The 15,669-nt window shown below is 40.7% G+C and overlaps 1 protein-coding gene across 1 annotated transcript in view; it reads right to left on the bottom strand.

Annotated features, from left to right (window-relative positions):
* Nucleotides 1-3,548: 3,548 nt before the first annotated feature.
* lrrc75a (leucine rich repeat containing 75A) overlaps nt 3,549-15,669 on the bottom strand; it is a 69,393-nt gene continuing 57,272 nt past the window's right edge. The window contains exons 4-5 of the mRNA XM_006809309.3: nt 7,786-8,059; nt 3,549-7,225 (exon numbers count right to left, since the gene is read on the bottom strand). Of these exons, the coding sequence (XP_006809372.2) occupies nt 6,626-7,225; nt 7,786-8,059 (874 nt within the window). The 3' untranslated portion in view covers nt 3,549-6,625. The remainder of the gene's footprint in view (nt 7,226-7,785; nt 8,060-15,669) is intronic.

The following is a 15,669-nucleotide window of genomic DNA, read 5'->3' as shown; positions in this document are numbered from 1 at the left end:
TATCCACGTGTTACTATGCTATAGTATTATAGCGTCAGATGTATGTATGATGTGTCCTACAAATATTTTCTGTAGCTAACACATGAACACATGAGGAAAACACAAACGTAAGAGTAAGGCAGGGTTTTTCCCTTCAGAGAATTTATTGATAAGATTCATGGCAAAACAGCAGACAATCAGGTTTTACAATTTCATCTTAAATTTGAATGAAATGAATGAGTTTTCCTTTAAAAGGATCAACGTGATAAAGTGGCATGAAAACAAAGACACTTTGGGACAAATGGAACATGGAGAATATCATAGAGGTATATGCTATAGACAGAAAAACTGATACTGAGGAAAGAATCATAAACGATTCAAGGCTACAGACGCCCATACCTTCAAATTCAAATTTCCATGTTTCTTTTTACAACTCACAATAAAGCAGCAAGAGTCCTTGGACAAGACGTACGCATGGACTTCACATCCTCTTGTCACTGGAAACATTTATAGCTCCACAAGCTGAAAACCACAGTTTGCATCAAAAGGACAGGTCATTCTGCACGTGGCAATGAGTAGATAGTTGTACAGAGGAAGGGGAAGGATAAATCACCAAACTATAGACATATGGCCACAATTTCAACCAGTTTGCTTACTCAGGGCTGAAGAAAGTAAAGCTGAACAATATGAGAGTTTCTGACAAGCAAGTTTGAAGAATCTTTACATATGTATATATTCAAATACTTCAAATGAGCATATCAGCTTAATTTGATTTCCCTTTGCCTTGATTTCCCATGACCTCAACATAAAAGCAGACAAAATGATGTACATATCCCTCTCCTGCAGTCAGTCAAAGACATGTTTCAGCCAATGTAAATTCGCAAGCTTCAGCAAGACTCTTACCCCAAGAATGGAGTCCAAACCACGAGTGGTACACAAAGCCAGTGGATGCTTTACATACCACAAACTGAACTCACTGTACAACAATCAATATTTGACACTCTATACAGAGAATTGCTAAAAATAAGTTCAATGTGGCTCTCAAGGACGGACTTCAACAGTGTGAGTTCAGTGTCACATGCTTTACATCTGCCTCTGTTTAAAGGGTTCGTATTAACGCGCTGTTGGTTAAAGTGGTTTTACAGGGACAATGGAATACTAGGTCCTTGTAAAGATGCATTAAAGGGATGCTTCTCTTTGTAATTAGATTCCACTGATTTACCACTGAATTTCTACAGCCTATGTTGTATTAATGTAGTAAAAGGGAGCAGCTAGCAGCTTGTGTGACATGTTGGTTACCTATAAGTATCATGTTATTACTGCTGAACACACTATGGTATGAGGTAAATTGCTAAATGGCTGGATTTGCTTATTTCAATGCTTTTCATTAGTTTCTTGTCTTACAGTAAAAGCTCCTGGTGAGTATTAAAGGGAAGATGCACTTGTTTTATACACTTATATCTGTGTACAGGTCTTGGGGCTTTTATTTGGCTTCAGTAATAAAGGCCATATACCTCTATATAAAAGATGGACATGGTCACCGGTGACTTCACCCACTGGTTTCCACACTCTGCATTTTAAAACCTCAACATTTGCATTTTGGCTCTAGCTGTGCCACATTTTTAGAGCCAGGAATGACGAGCGGGTGGTGGTTTAGTTATGAGTTAAGTTATCAGCAATGGTAGCTAACATAATAGGCAAACTGCATTCGTGTCTTGGATGCCACTCTTTGCGCCACACAGCAACTCAATAACTTCCAGAAAAGACATTAACAGCACAAACATGGTAAAGAGGTCCAATTCAGGAAGTGAAATTAGCTAAAGTGGTGATTAGCAGGAAGCTATCAACTATAGTACATTTAGCAGCCACCAACTTTAAGCCTTAGTCAGATCCAAATGAGTATCTGTACAGACCAAAATGTTTCCATACCAGGCTATAAACATGGTTAATTCTGAGGTAAAGTTTAACATGGGGGGCAGTGGGATTTATTTATGTTTAGAACCAGTGGTCACTCCAGAAAATGTGGTAAATGCGATTTTTGGCTTCTATTTTCAACCGCTAAGGTTTGCATATTTGTCCTCAGGTGATGCCCCTCGAGTCGCAACCTGTTAGGTCTGAAGGCTAAAGATTTAAAAAGAAGAAATACTAGGGGTGCAGAATCAGAGGGAATGAGCTTCTAAAGACTACATTAGCCTCTTTTTTGTCTCTAATAAGACACCTAAATCTTTTATTGTTGAAACTGCTGTTGATTCAGTTCTGATTTGATTCTGTTTTTTCCAGAAGGAAGCTGCACAGGTCATATCGAGCCTTCATATTGAGTTGGACACAGTTTCAGGTGTCAGTGGGGTATTCTCTAAATGCTATCCATTTGGCGAAATTTGGCACTGCTTTTTTTTTTTCATCTGTATCAGTATTAATTAATCTGCTAAAACATTTTGGATGAGAAAAAATATAATTTACTCTTACGTTAGAACCACCTGAACCTGCACCTATTTTAGCGCTGCGATAAAACAGCAATACAATGGAGTCAGTCTGTTATCAGATTGAGACTGAATGGGGTCAAGTTGGCAATTACATGCAATCTGTTTGTGATAATACAGCAAACAACGGTGATAGATTAATGAAAATGTCAATTCTGTTGCTGTTTACATACACAGACCTTCACCTTGAACAGAAATTCACATTAGCTTCAGAGTTCAGCCAGAACCTCACAGGTTTGAACCAGAAATTCAGAAACAGACAGAGATGCAGTTGCTGCAGGACAGCAGTTCAACCACAGTAATATCTGGTTACTAGTTGGCAACCAGCTGAGTCAAGTCCCTTATTGCAACAAAATGCATTACACATGAGTTTCACTCATTGGTCCAGAGTGACTCAGATCGTAATCTTGTAATGTGTTCTCATCTCTGGGGGACCAGCTGGTGATCAAAGTAACTTGCAGCTGGTCACCGAATGCAAAAAGATTTCATACAATCACTAAATGACCAGTGTGACTAAGCCATAACATCCTGGGTCTTGGTGTAGCTACTCAGTTCATTTGTCTGAGATAACAATAGAAGATCTAAACAACAAGGTGGGACCTTTGTGCTCACATCAGAACTGTGCCTGAGATGACCATACAAGGAGTATCCACTCTAATACACATACAGAACCAAGAGTAGAAAAATTTATCTGAAACTGAGTGTTTAAAGCAGTGTGAAACGTGAGCTGTTGTCAGGGATTTACTCATATATACATCTGTAAATATGAGTAAATCCCTTTCCAAAAAATTAGAATATCATGGAAAGGTTTATTTATTTCCATAATTCCATTCAAAATGTTAAACTTTCATAGATTATAGATTCAGGGCCCACAACATAAACAATTTCAAGCACTTAGTTGTTTATTTGTACATAATTTGGGCTTCCAGATCATGAAATCCATGAAAACATGATTTCAAAAAATTAGAATACTATGAAGACATCAGCCCAAATTTACAAACATACAAATAAACAACTAAGTACTTGAAATCGTTTAAGTTGCGGGATCTGAATCTATAATCCTGAAAGTTTAACGTTTTGAATGGAATTATGGAAATAAATAAGCTTTTCCATGATATTCTAATTTTTTGGAAAGGGTCTGCATACTCTGACCTCATCTTTAAAACTTGTATGTAGGCAATAGGGACACCAGGGAAAAACATAGGTCTACATTAAGGCCTCACGCCCTTAGAGGGACAGGCTTCAAAGGTTATTAGTTTGGAAACTGGGATCAGGCCCTTTCCCTTCATGCTTTACTGTCCACATGCTTTCTGTTCATCAGAGCTTCAGCACCGTCTCATAACAACATCAGTGTTAGCCTCTCTCACTTCTCAAAGCCTTTCAATTGAACAACTCTACAAATAATAATAATAAAAAGAATTACAATAGAGGGTTTTTTGTGACTAGCGCAGCCAGTTCTATATCTTTGGCAGGGTTTCTGTTATTATGCAGACCCCCTGCTGTTAGCTAGTGATTCAAGATAGCTCTATAATGGAGCCAGCTGTGTTTATGCTAATTTATGATGATGTTGCAAAGCAGTACATCACAAAAAGCCTTCATTTGCTATGATACACACATAAACAGCTCCAAAGGTGAGCGTATTAGCACCTAGGGCCATGGTCTGAGAGAAAAAAAAGTTTGCAATTTTGACTGTTTTAAGGTGACATTTACTTTGCTCCAATGTAATATTCTTTACCTGGACAGAGTCTTTCTTCAGTGATCAGGCAGTCATTAAACTGGGTCAGCTCTTCCTTCAAGAGTTATTCACAAACATGAATACTGCTACTGCAAACCCCTTAAAATATACAAATTCTTGAATTCAGTGATAGTACTTGTGAAGTAGCTAATATACAATCTAAAAAATCTGTCAGATAAAAATGATTAGTTATATATATGTATATATATATATATGTACTGTACATCTAAAAATACAGTTTATTAAAGCTTTGCAGGGATTATAAATGACACATGGAGAGAAAGCACAAGCCAGGTGAGAGCTACATACTGTATAAGGATATTGTGTTGTAACCCAGTGTACAGCATAGCAGCGACCTATATACAAGCACAGCACTGTAAGCGTGTGATGCACTCTAGTGTACAGCGCCGCGGTGTGAAGCATGACCTGGATTATGAGGAAAAAGGCTACTAAATATTTCAGCACTTGGCTTTGGGATGCATGGCAATGAGGTTAACACTTCTATCCACTGCAGGGGACAAAGGGATAAGATGAGCCAGTAGGTAAGGTCGCCTTCCACCTATATCTGAGCACCTATATGTGTATAGCACAGCAATATAGGAATTTAGAATTTTTTCTATATCATTTTAACTTTTGAAAGTAACTTTTTGTGCTGTTATAAATGTGGATGCTAACATCTGCCATAATATTTGCCCACTGATAAATTGGGTAGGCTTTAGTCATGTGACCTTAAATTTAATTTTCCATTCGAGAACAAGGTAGATGAAGTAGCTAGGAGATCTTTTCACAAAATAATTGTCAGTCAAAGCTTTCCAGGCACAGCAGCAAAGCTTTAAAATGAGTTAATTTAACTTAATTTATTATAGTTTTGAGGTTTTCTTACATTAGGTTAAGTTTACTCTACTTCATCCTGCATACTAAGAGTTATGCATTTAGCTATTACTTCTGAAATAACAATCATAAAGATGCAGGTAATGGATCAAATCCTCAGTTTAGTAGAGTTTTGATCATTATTTCGGTTATGCTGTGTTTAGAGTTTGATTGGTGTAGATATGTGTTAATTAAACCAGTGATACTATAACTATCTGTATGGGGCACAGGAATATTTTATCTTAAACAGAGTTGGTTTTTACTATATTTTTGACTATATTGGTGTTTTATGTTAAATGTTGTTAACTTTTAATGCAAAAGTTGAGATTGTACAGTCGAGGCCAACAGATCTGGGTTTGTTTTCATTTGCTTCATTTTGTATTTAGTTTATTTTTCATGTTTCTTTGATACAGTGAAGAACCATTATAAAGGTTTAATGTGTTTCAAAAACTTAATAAATTTGTTGTGCCACCTCCAAAACTTTTTGTCATGACAGTGAAAATGAAAAACAATGAAAATACCCTCAAAGCAACAAAGCTTTCATCCAATTTAAGCTTTTCCTTAAGAGGGACAGCGGAGTATCTTCATCTTTTAGCACTATAGACAAAAAAGCTGCAATGTCTATTTAATAACCGGGAGTTGAGATCTAATTCTAAATAATTACATGTACGGTTAGAAGAATGGTTTGTTACTATTTTCTCAGATGGATCATCATCTGTTTTAAGCTCAACTTCCCACATTTTGAGATGAAATATCTTGTTGTTTAGTTGAGTTAGCTACGTCTGATAAGTTTTCAAGCGAGATATAATTTCCTGAAGTTATTACTCCTCTTAGCTAAAGGTTGACTCAAGTAAAAGCTGGCTCATCGTCACCCGCTCTCCCTTGCATAGCCTTGGAAACAGGACCTTTTTCTTCCAGAGTCACTCATTGCTCTAGCTATTATCAGGGTGGTTTTTTAGCTTACTAATTTCACCTTCATCAAATTTCACATCACATTTCTTCTACTAAAACACAGTGCATCTGTTCATTTTCTTAAGCAGCAACCGGATTCTACAAAGATCTTCCGATCCATCAGGCTGGCCTTTGACCCACGTGGGCCTTTTACACAGTTCCACTTGTAGTTTTTGGCAAAAACATTTCCTTATAAAGGCCCTGATTACTTTGTCTTTTAACCAGGAATGGGACGTGTTACAGGCACATGTAGGTATTACTGGGATTACAAGGAGGAAGGACCTGAATATAGATTAGCATTCTATACATGAAAGCCTCGTGTGATATAATTTATCAGTCTATACTATGCAATAGCATCTGTGGTCTATTAGTACTTTAAACAACAGACAGCTAAGGTAAAACACACTTCCTGCTGGGGACTGGCTTGAGTTTCAGTCTGAGTTCAGCAGCCACTCCGTCAGCGTCTGAAGCTGTGATTCAGATCAGGGGAGGGACATCGAGTGGCACATTTATGCAGCACTGCAGCATTTTCAGCCACAGAATTCTCTCGCCTCCTTCCATGTAGAAGTAGACACAGGAAGTTAAACATAAACCGAGCAGTGGGGACCGATCAGGTAAAGTGTTCTGATTGGTCGGTAAACTCGTCTTCCTCGACTCTCATTGGCTCCACTGCCCCAGATGAGTGTTGCGACTGGCTCGAACAGCTCTGTGTGTCATCCTCGTACTCTGCCATCACTGCCCTTGTCCTCCTCCTTGGACGCTCCTCTCTCCTCTGCACCACCCTCTCCTTCTTCTCCTCCTCATCCCCTCCCCTCTCTCTCCTCCTCGCCCCTCCTTTCCTGTGCTCCCCTACTGTCCACATGCTCTCCTCCTCATCCTCCTTCCCTTGTACCTCCCTGTCAAAGTCCAGCAGCTCTTCCATCATCTCCTGTATCTCCATCTCTCCATCCAGCTCTTCCTCTACTTCCGAACGGAGCTCGCCCATGCTCTCAGTCCGGTTGGTGTCGTCTGTTTCCTCCTCTTCCCCAAGACCCCGTAGCCTTTCAGGGGGGTCGCTGGCCTGGCTCTCTCCAAACTCCTGGATGGTGGGCAGGTTGCCTTGCTTGGGACAGCGCTTCCTCAGGCTGACCAGGAAGGGCTGCGGCAGGGAGAAAATATCCACATTGTTGCCCAGGTCAATCCATGTCACGCTTGGGAAACTGCCCGGATCCTGAGGAAAAAAATATTCCCATGTTGCAGTATAAGCACTATGTTCAATAGGTATTTTCAACATAAATGCAACAAATCAAGTTAAAATCCTCAAACTGGTCAGTCTGTTAGTATAAATTTCAAAGAAAGAAAAAAATAAAAAATAACACCAGATTAGATCACAGAAAATGTTTTTTGATTTGTCACTTTCTCTCAGATATTATTTACCCACGTTTTGAAGAAAGAAAAACCAAGCTGCTCTAGCTAAGTGATAAAAAGCCTTAGTTGTTAAGGTGGAAACCTGGAATAATTCAGGAACTACTGGGAGACTGATTTCAGCACTGAACACTAGTGAAAAATACTAAAAAGGATTATTAGTGACTTGAATTTTATATTGTAGGGCTATCAAGGCTCAAAACTAAATTTATTTTGGTTTAAGCAACAGTTTCCCCTTTTCTGGAGTTTCCTTTGTCAAATATAAGTATATAGTACGCAGCTTCAGACACTCCTAACATCTGAGGGATCTTAGTATATAAAATAGTAAAAGCACTGTATGAAAACATTGATATCTGACTTTCTGACCTTCAGGGCGTCTGTCAGCTCCTTCAGAATCGTTCTGGTCAGCCTGTTTCCGTTCAGTGCCAGAGTCTCCAGGTGTGGGAGAGAGGCCAGTGTGGGGAGCAGCAGGAGGAAGGCCTCGTCTGTGAGCTCAGTGAAGCCCAGCTCCAGGCTGATCAGAGTAGACGCGTAGCGCTGCAGGTGCGCACACAGACGCTCCATGTCCCGAGCTGTGAGAGGGATGCCGGAAAGATCCAATGCCCCGCTGGATGGAGGGGTTGACAGCACTGCCTTCAGACTGGAGACAGACAGAAAATGATGCTCTGTGTCAGTTATGAACTCCAAAAACGTTGGATGCTTTGCAAAATGTAAACAATGAAATGATTAATTAAGGATTTGCAAATCTCATGAGTCCATATTTTATTCACAATAGGGCACAGAAAACATTTAGAATGTTTACACTGAAACATTTACAAATAATTGCATTTTGAGGTAAATTTCACACTCTAAATAGGGGTCGTGTCTGAGTACTCTTACTCTGTAAATAATTCACTTTCTGACCATTTATTCACAAATAATTGTTATTGTGTAGCATTATATCAGCCAACTCCATTAGTCATAGAAATGCTGCAGCTTCACAATTTTTTACAACAACAGAACGGCAACGTGTGAATAAAAAAAAAAAGGCAAAAGTGGATAAACCTTTCTTTCCTCATTTCTAAACTCAGTGACTCACATCGTCTGTGGCTGTGCAAGTACTGCCTGAGATTCCACTTTTTCCACTTATAATCTCTTTCTGCCTGATTTAAAGTCTGTTCAGCTCACTGTGTGGAACTTATTGGATTTAAATGTAAAGTAACATAAGGCCAGAACTATCAGTGACACTAATAAGTCCTTGTGCAGTACCTGACAGAGAAAATTGTATTTAATATTCAGTCATGATAAGTCGTATCACGGCTACTTAATGAGATCCAACCATCCAAAGATCTCTGCCAACCACCATCCAACTCACACCTGTCTGTCTCAGACGTCTGAAATAAGCTTCAAAACTAGAAAACAATATGACCACACTGCATAAGGTCAAGTACGCATTGTACATTGGAAGCTAATGGAAACTACGGAAAGAGCAGGCTGGGGTTAAAGGGATATCTGGGGGGGCACAAGCAGAGAGACAGACACACTATAGGGATTTAAGGCTTAAGAAACTGAAGTGCGCTGAATTAAAAAAAATTGCAATTGAGCAGCAAATCACCCAAAGCTTTATACTCTCCAACCGCACGGATGTAGCTAAAAATAAACCCAGCGGGTTGCCTGGTCGAGAATTACATAATGAACGGAGCACAAAGAATTCATCTGGGGTCGGGTGAAAAGGAAAGAAGAATACTAATCAGAAGTTTCATTTTGCCATCTTGCAAGTGAAAACAAGCCGTCAGCCGGCACCAATTATCGCTCGCAAATAACACACACATTGTTGTGACGTTCTGGGACACACACAAAGGAGGATATTTAATTGAGGATTAACCCACTGGAGGTAAATCTGCTTCTACCAGCCACTATGGTGGTGCCACTGCCAAAACTTTGTGCCACGAGCGTTTACATCGATGAAACATGAGACCTTCAGCTCTGAGCAGCACAAAGCCTACCAAAGGTTTTCTGAGAAACAAGTAGCTGTGAGATTTATTTGTTATCATCAACAGCTGAGTATGCTTATCTACTCACATACCAGAGGGACATGAGCGGCATCAAAGGCAGAGCAGCCTAAAGCAAAGCAGTGGGTCAAATTTAGACCTCCAAAAATGTTTTCCTCACTATCCCATACATTCCAGAAAGTCTTCTGTCGCCAGAATGTATTTTTAGTTTGATTTGTGTGGGGGAGGGGAACCTGCTGTCTGTCTCTGGTATTGGAGTGATGTGTTCATCCGTCTTTGTCACAGTGGGGTCAGCAGAACCAGCATCCTATCGCTGGGGTTTTTTTCTGGGGGTCTTGCTCTAAAAAGGTCATATCTGTCACATATACAACCCGAGGCCAATGAAGGCCATACACATATAGCAAGAAACAGCTCTTTTAATTAGCATCAGTATGCTATGCCATGATTTTCCATGTTGTCCCTTTATGTCAGGGGTGTCCCACCAAAGACTCCAATCTGACCCACTGAGCAAGTTTGGAAAATGTAAAGACTTTTAACAATTTACTCATAAGTTTTACATCACAATAAAGACTGTAAAAAAGTAATAGATAAACAATAAATGACATTCCTGTTTTTTTACTCTGTGGGTGCAAGTAAAAAAATGGAAAAAAAGAAGAAGAAATACTCTGTCATTAAAATACACTTTCCAATTTACAATTACAGGACATTCATATCTTCATTTTACATATTTATTTCTTACACTTTAAGCTCTAAGAGTCTAAATCACAGCTATTAAATGTGTAGTTAGACTTCTTTTCACTGACAGAAAGGGGAGTTTCACTTGTCCAGCCCACTTATGGCCAAAGTATGCGGCCCATGAAGTAAAATGAGTTTGACATCCTTGCTTTTGTACAGTGTTAGTATAGTGTATTTAAGTGCCTCTTGATGGGTTTGTGCTTCTCCCGTTTAGTTTTGTTTGCTTCTCTTGAATATCCACCTTCTGCCTCCATGTCTCTGATATGAGGTCTATTTCTGTTTAGCTGTCCAAGAGATGTTCCAGTGACTGTGAGAGTTTTTGTCTATCTGTCATGGCCCAGAGTCTGACTCCGTGTTTATGTTTAAATTTATTAATATTCTGGTTTTGTTTATTTTGAGTTGTTCGCAATTATCCCTAGTATTTTGTGTCCTCTGTGCTCTCCTGTTCCACATTTCAAGTTCCTTTGTTCTGTCTCCCCAGTCTGTGTTAAGTTTGCGTGTTCAGAGTTTTGTCTGTGTTTCCTGTTTTATTTTGAAAGTCTGTTTCTCTTGTCAGTGTTTCTAGTTTCGCTTCCCCTTGTGTCATTACATCCAATTAATCCCAGCCGTGTCTCCCTCCTATCTCCCATTCCCTGATTGCCCTGATTGTGTATTGGTTTGTCTGTGTAACTCCCTGTGTTTTCCTGTATGGTTTTCCTGAGTCTCCCTGCAGTGCCATTTCAGGTCAGTTGCTATTAGTTTTCTCCAGTTTAGGTTATCCTCAGGTTCTGTCTAGTTCACCTCCCTAATAAAACTCACTGACATCTGAAAGCTGCCTGCACTTTGGGTTATTCATTAAATTCCACACGGCTTGCCCTGCTAGCTGTGACACCATCATGTGTAAGAGGTAATCTTGGGACACTGGGCATATTATAAAATGACTGGGAGTCTTAACGATGACCTGTGCGAAGTATTAAAAAACCAAACAAAAGCCAATAATTTCCAAATAAGTTAGCCAAGTAGTAAGTCTGTCTCCAACCAATGGCAGTCTGCAGAGTTTTTCCTGTTAAAAAGGAGTTTTTTTGTCCCACTGTTGCCAAGTGCTTTTTTTGAAATGTGTTGTCGACTTAAAATTCAAAATAAGCACCAAAACTACAGTAAGGTTTTGTTTCCTCATGTCTTTGTACATTCAGTCGAAACCGTTTGAATGAACTGCAAGTCCCATTTCTTTTTAAATTTACATTATACAGCCTACGTTTTAGTCCTGACCTTCTTGGATATTGGTATTAGGGGACTGAAAATATTTTCAGCCCTGATTCATACAGTTAAAACTAAAAAACCCTTTATGTTCTAAAGATGCTGAATGTCTAAAGCAGCTTATATTTAAGTTTAACAAGCCAGAACTTGAGAATTTGGGGCTTTTTTTTTTTTGTTAAAAATTTATACTATCACTTCTCCAGCCTTGCACAGGTCTACAGGCTTAACCTTTGTCACTTGGAATATTCTCACCTCACAAGGAATGTGGAGCAAAGACAGTAAGATCCTTGTTAAGGGAACTAGAATCAATCAGATCCTTCAGGTGGATGCTGGCGTGAATGACATGCTGAAAGCAGCAGCAAGAAGCAGCACCGCATTCAAGTGAGCGATGTGGAAGCGGCTATGCAGCAAAACAAGCAGATCACGGATAGTTCACATACACCGACATGATTGAACACTGGACATGTGTTGCGGTGAGACCAGTATGTCATGTGAGCAGAGCTGCCCGCAAAATCCTTTCATCAAGCATCCATTAAATTACAACTTTACAGACTTTTGGACAAATTCCAATGAAAATGCAAACAGACTTGCAACACGCTGTGTTCTCCAATCGACAGTGTGCAGCTGCAATTTCAGCCTCTGGCCTCAATGTGACAGACGGCACGTTAACAGCCTGGATAGCTCTCATCTGGTTTCTGCCCCTTTCACATCCTTTATCTCTATTTGTAATGGATATGCCTTTCTGGGATGGGATTTGATGAGTTCCCTGAAGAAGTATGCAGCCTGACATCTTAAGGGATCTTAGCATGTCAGTTCTTTCCTCAGTTACTCGGGTCAAATGTGAACAAAAGAAAATTGTAGGATTGTACAACACTTTAGCGATGTAGCAAACTAAATGTAGAAAAAGGTTGTTTTAGCAGCAGTTAAATCCTGACACAGAAGCCCAGCCACTGGAGTCTGTTTAAATCAAGCCACCATATTCTGGTATGCGTATTAATCCACTGCTGCAAATAGTCCCTAACATTGATGCTGTTACTTGTGTAAGTATCCTTTGCTAAAACCTACAGGAGCAGTTTTAGAAAATGGCAGTCTTAGTAAGTTATATAACCACCAATCAAATGTGAATTAGTGATATTAAAGATTCAATAATGTTGGTGACATCACAGTGAGGTGCAAAGTTTCACTCAGATTTCCACTTGCACAGAAACTGCTCATTATACTGATACCGACTGCTGGCATGGATGGAGAGCTGGACCGAAATAGATTCCCTGAGGTGTTCCCTAAGGATCAATTTTTTTAATCTGATGACACATGACCCCCGAGGCTGCTGTCTGACGAATTTCAAATATCAGAATCTTTTACTGCTAAACCAGGATCAAAACTGAAACCGGCCTTAAAACTGTCAAAGTTTCATATTTTTATGCAGTGCTCCATCTGCTGCAGCTCCAACGGCAAATGCAGGTCCATGTCATAGTCCAGCACTGGTTTCATGGTGTTTCGGACTCTGTAACACTCTGGGTCTAGGAGGAACTGAGCAGAGGTTTCTCCGCTCTTGGGTGGAGGGCCAGTGTTTCCGCCCCTCAGCCTGACCACCTGCATCTCATCACCGGCCAGCTTCAGCACCCAGTCTCTGCCAGGCTGCTTCTTCAGTGTTTCTCCATGTAATTTCGGTGTCTGCATAAGTGTGCAGGAACCAGCTCTCAAAGGGTCCTTCAGACTGGATGGATTGTTGTAACTGGCTAGCAATGACTTTTAATTGGTCAAAATAAGAGTCAAGTAAATCACTTGAGTATGGTGGTAGTCTTTCTGATGGGAAAAAAAATGGTAATGCATATGACCAAATGTGGTTTGTACAGCAGTTAATATAACTGGAAGCTTGCCATTTAAAAAACAAACACAAAAAAAAACTGTCTTTGGAAAGTGGTTAATGGAAAGGCCTAGGATTGCAGTAGCCTGTATAATGGCACACGCAAGTACAAATAATTGTATTTTCTCACACCGTTTGTTGACAGTGAGAGAAAAATAGTCCACCTCTAGCTACTTACATATGTACTTTATAATTCCTTACAGGAAACAAACTTAGAAATAATGCAAATAGGGTGGGGAAAAAAAACCACCGCCAGGCTATTGTGGCCACCCCTCACAATCTGGGTATCAGGCTTCCTCCCACATTGGCCCTAGAGGTTTGTGCGGCAACCCAGCTCAACGCAGCAGCCCATTTCCTCCTTTCTAAGTGAAAGTGTGCTAATTAGTTAACACAGCTGGTGCAGCGATGACCTCAGCTCTCCATTACACGTGGTTTGAAACCATTGATCTAATTGATAGAGCTCATAATCTCCTCCCATGCTCACTGCTCCACCCCAGCCCAGCCCTGTCTGTGCTGAATGTTTTTCTGCCCTGAACAGGAAACAGACAAACACACACAACTGTAGAAAACATTTATACACTTATCAGCCTGAGGGCTATCTTCAATCATAGCCCTCCGTCTGATGTGTCATCAGCTTGGACAAATGTTTCTGGACTACTTTCCCATGGTTTGCCGCCCTTCCCGGTTTAAAATAATAAATAGAACAGGCAAGCCTTGCAGTGTACCCAAAACAGATAAGATGCTGAGAGAGCTCATGATACATTTGGCTTCAGATCAGAATCCCACGCTTTAGAGAAAAAGACACACCCCCCGATCAAGCTGAGATCCCCTCTCCCCCAGATGAAAAACAAACAGGAAGATGGTAGGGTAGGTCATTTGAGGCATATAGACCAGAAATGTAGACTTTTGACAGTACTGCTTTGGAAGTATTACATTACAGGGTAAAGAAAGACAACGCAGGAAATTTCACACCTTGCTTTCAAAAACACACACTCCTCATTCTGAATCTGAACCTACACAACCCATAGAAGAAAACACACCTGAAGACAGTCAGGAGAAATGGGTTAAGAACTTTTCAGACAGGAATCTCACTGAACCTGAAAAGAGAGTATTAGCCAAAGGTCTCAATTTTGCCATTTCTCCACAACAGTTGCCCATAGTGGACCTCATCACAGCCACAGAATCTGCCATTCGGATTAATAAATTATCACACACAGAAGCAGAGCAAATCAGGATGAAAGTCTCAGCCACCCTCTCCAGTGCCAAAGTCCCTCCGTCCAACCTCACAATACAGGAAAAGAAGGCCGTCGCTTCCCTGAGCAAAGACCACAACATCACTGTTTTACCAGCGGATAAGGGAAGATGCACCGTGGTCCTAAACACTACAGATTACCACACAAAGATCACTACTCTCCTCAGTGACAACAATACCTACGAAGCCTTAAAGCGAGACCCCACAAGCAGCTACAAAAAGAAAGTTATAGCTTGCCTTCAAGACTTTGAAAAGGACAAAATCATTGACCGCCTTACTTATCACCGCCTTTACCCAGGGGATGCCATACCCTGCATTTACGGACTTCCAAAAATCCACAAGGAAGCTGTCCCACTCAGACCCATAGTCAGTAGCATAAACTCAGCCACTTATAACATTGCAAAACACCTTGCTACCATCCTTGCTCCTCTCGTGGGGAACACCCCACACCACATCAAGAACTCCACCGATTTCACTGACAAGGTCCAGAAACTTACCCTGGATCCAGATGAAACCATAGTGTCCTTTGATGTAGTCTCTCTCTTCACTTGCATACCCACCACGGAGGCAGTGGAGACTGTCAGAAAACGACTACAAGAAGACAACTCCTTGGAAGACAGGACCAACTTCACACCCGATCAGATTTGCACACTGTTAGACCTCTGCCTCACCACCACATATTTCAAATACAACGAAGGCTATTACAGACAAAAACATGGCTGTGCCATGGGCTCCCCCGTGTCACCTATTGTAGCCAACCTTTACATGGAGGAAGTGGAAAGCAAGGCTCTTGGCTCTTTCAAAGGAAGAGTACCCAGCCACTGGTACAGATATGTAGACGACACCTGGGTCAAAATCAAGACACAAGAAGTGGAATCCTTCACTGCGCACATCAACGCTGTGGATAAAAACATCAAGTTCACCAGGGAAGACACGAAGGACGACTGTTTGCCTTTCCTGGACTGCGCTGTGCACATTGAAGAGAATGGCAACCTCAAAATCGAAGTTTACCGGAAGCCCACACACACGGACCAGTACCTCCTGTTTGACTCCCATCACCCTCTGGAACACAAACTTGGAGTAATTAGGACCCTACACCACCGGGCAGAACATGTTCCCTCTAAGCCTGAAGGGAAAAAGAAGGAACACACACATGTAAAGGAAGCACT

Source organism: Neolamprologus brichardi, chromosome 14 (assembly GCF_056152115.1).
Source record: "Neolamprologus brichardi isolate AB-2024 chromosome 14, ASM5615211v1, whole genome shotgun sequence".
Classification (NCBI taxonomy): Eukaryota; Metazoa; Chordata; class Actinopteri; order Cichliformes; family Cichlidae; genus Neolamprologus; species Neolamprologus brichardi.
The sequence above is the reverse complement of the archived record's forward strand: the minus strand, read 5'-3'. Positions and strand labels throughout refer to the sequence as shown.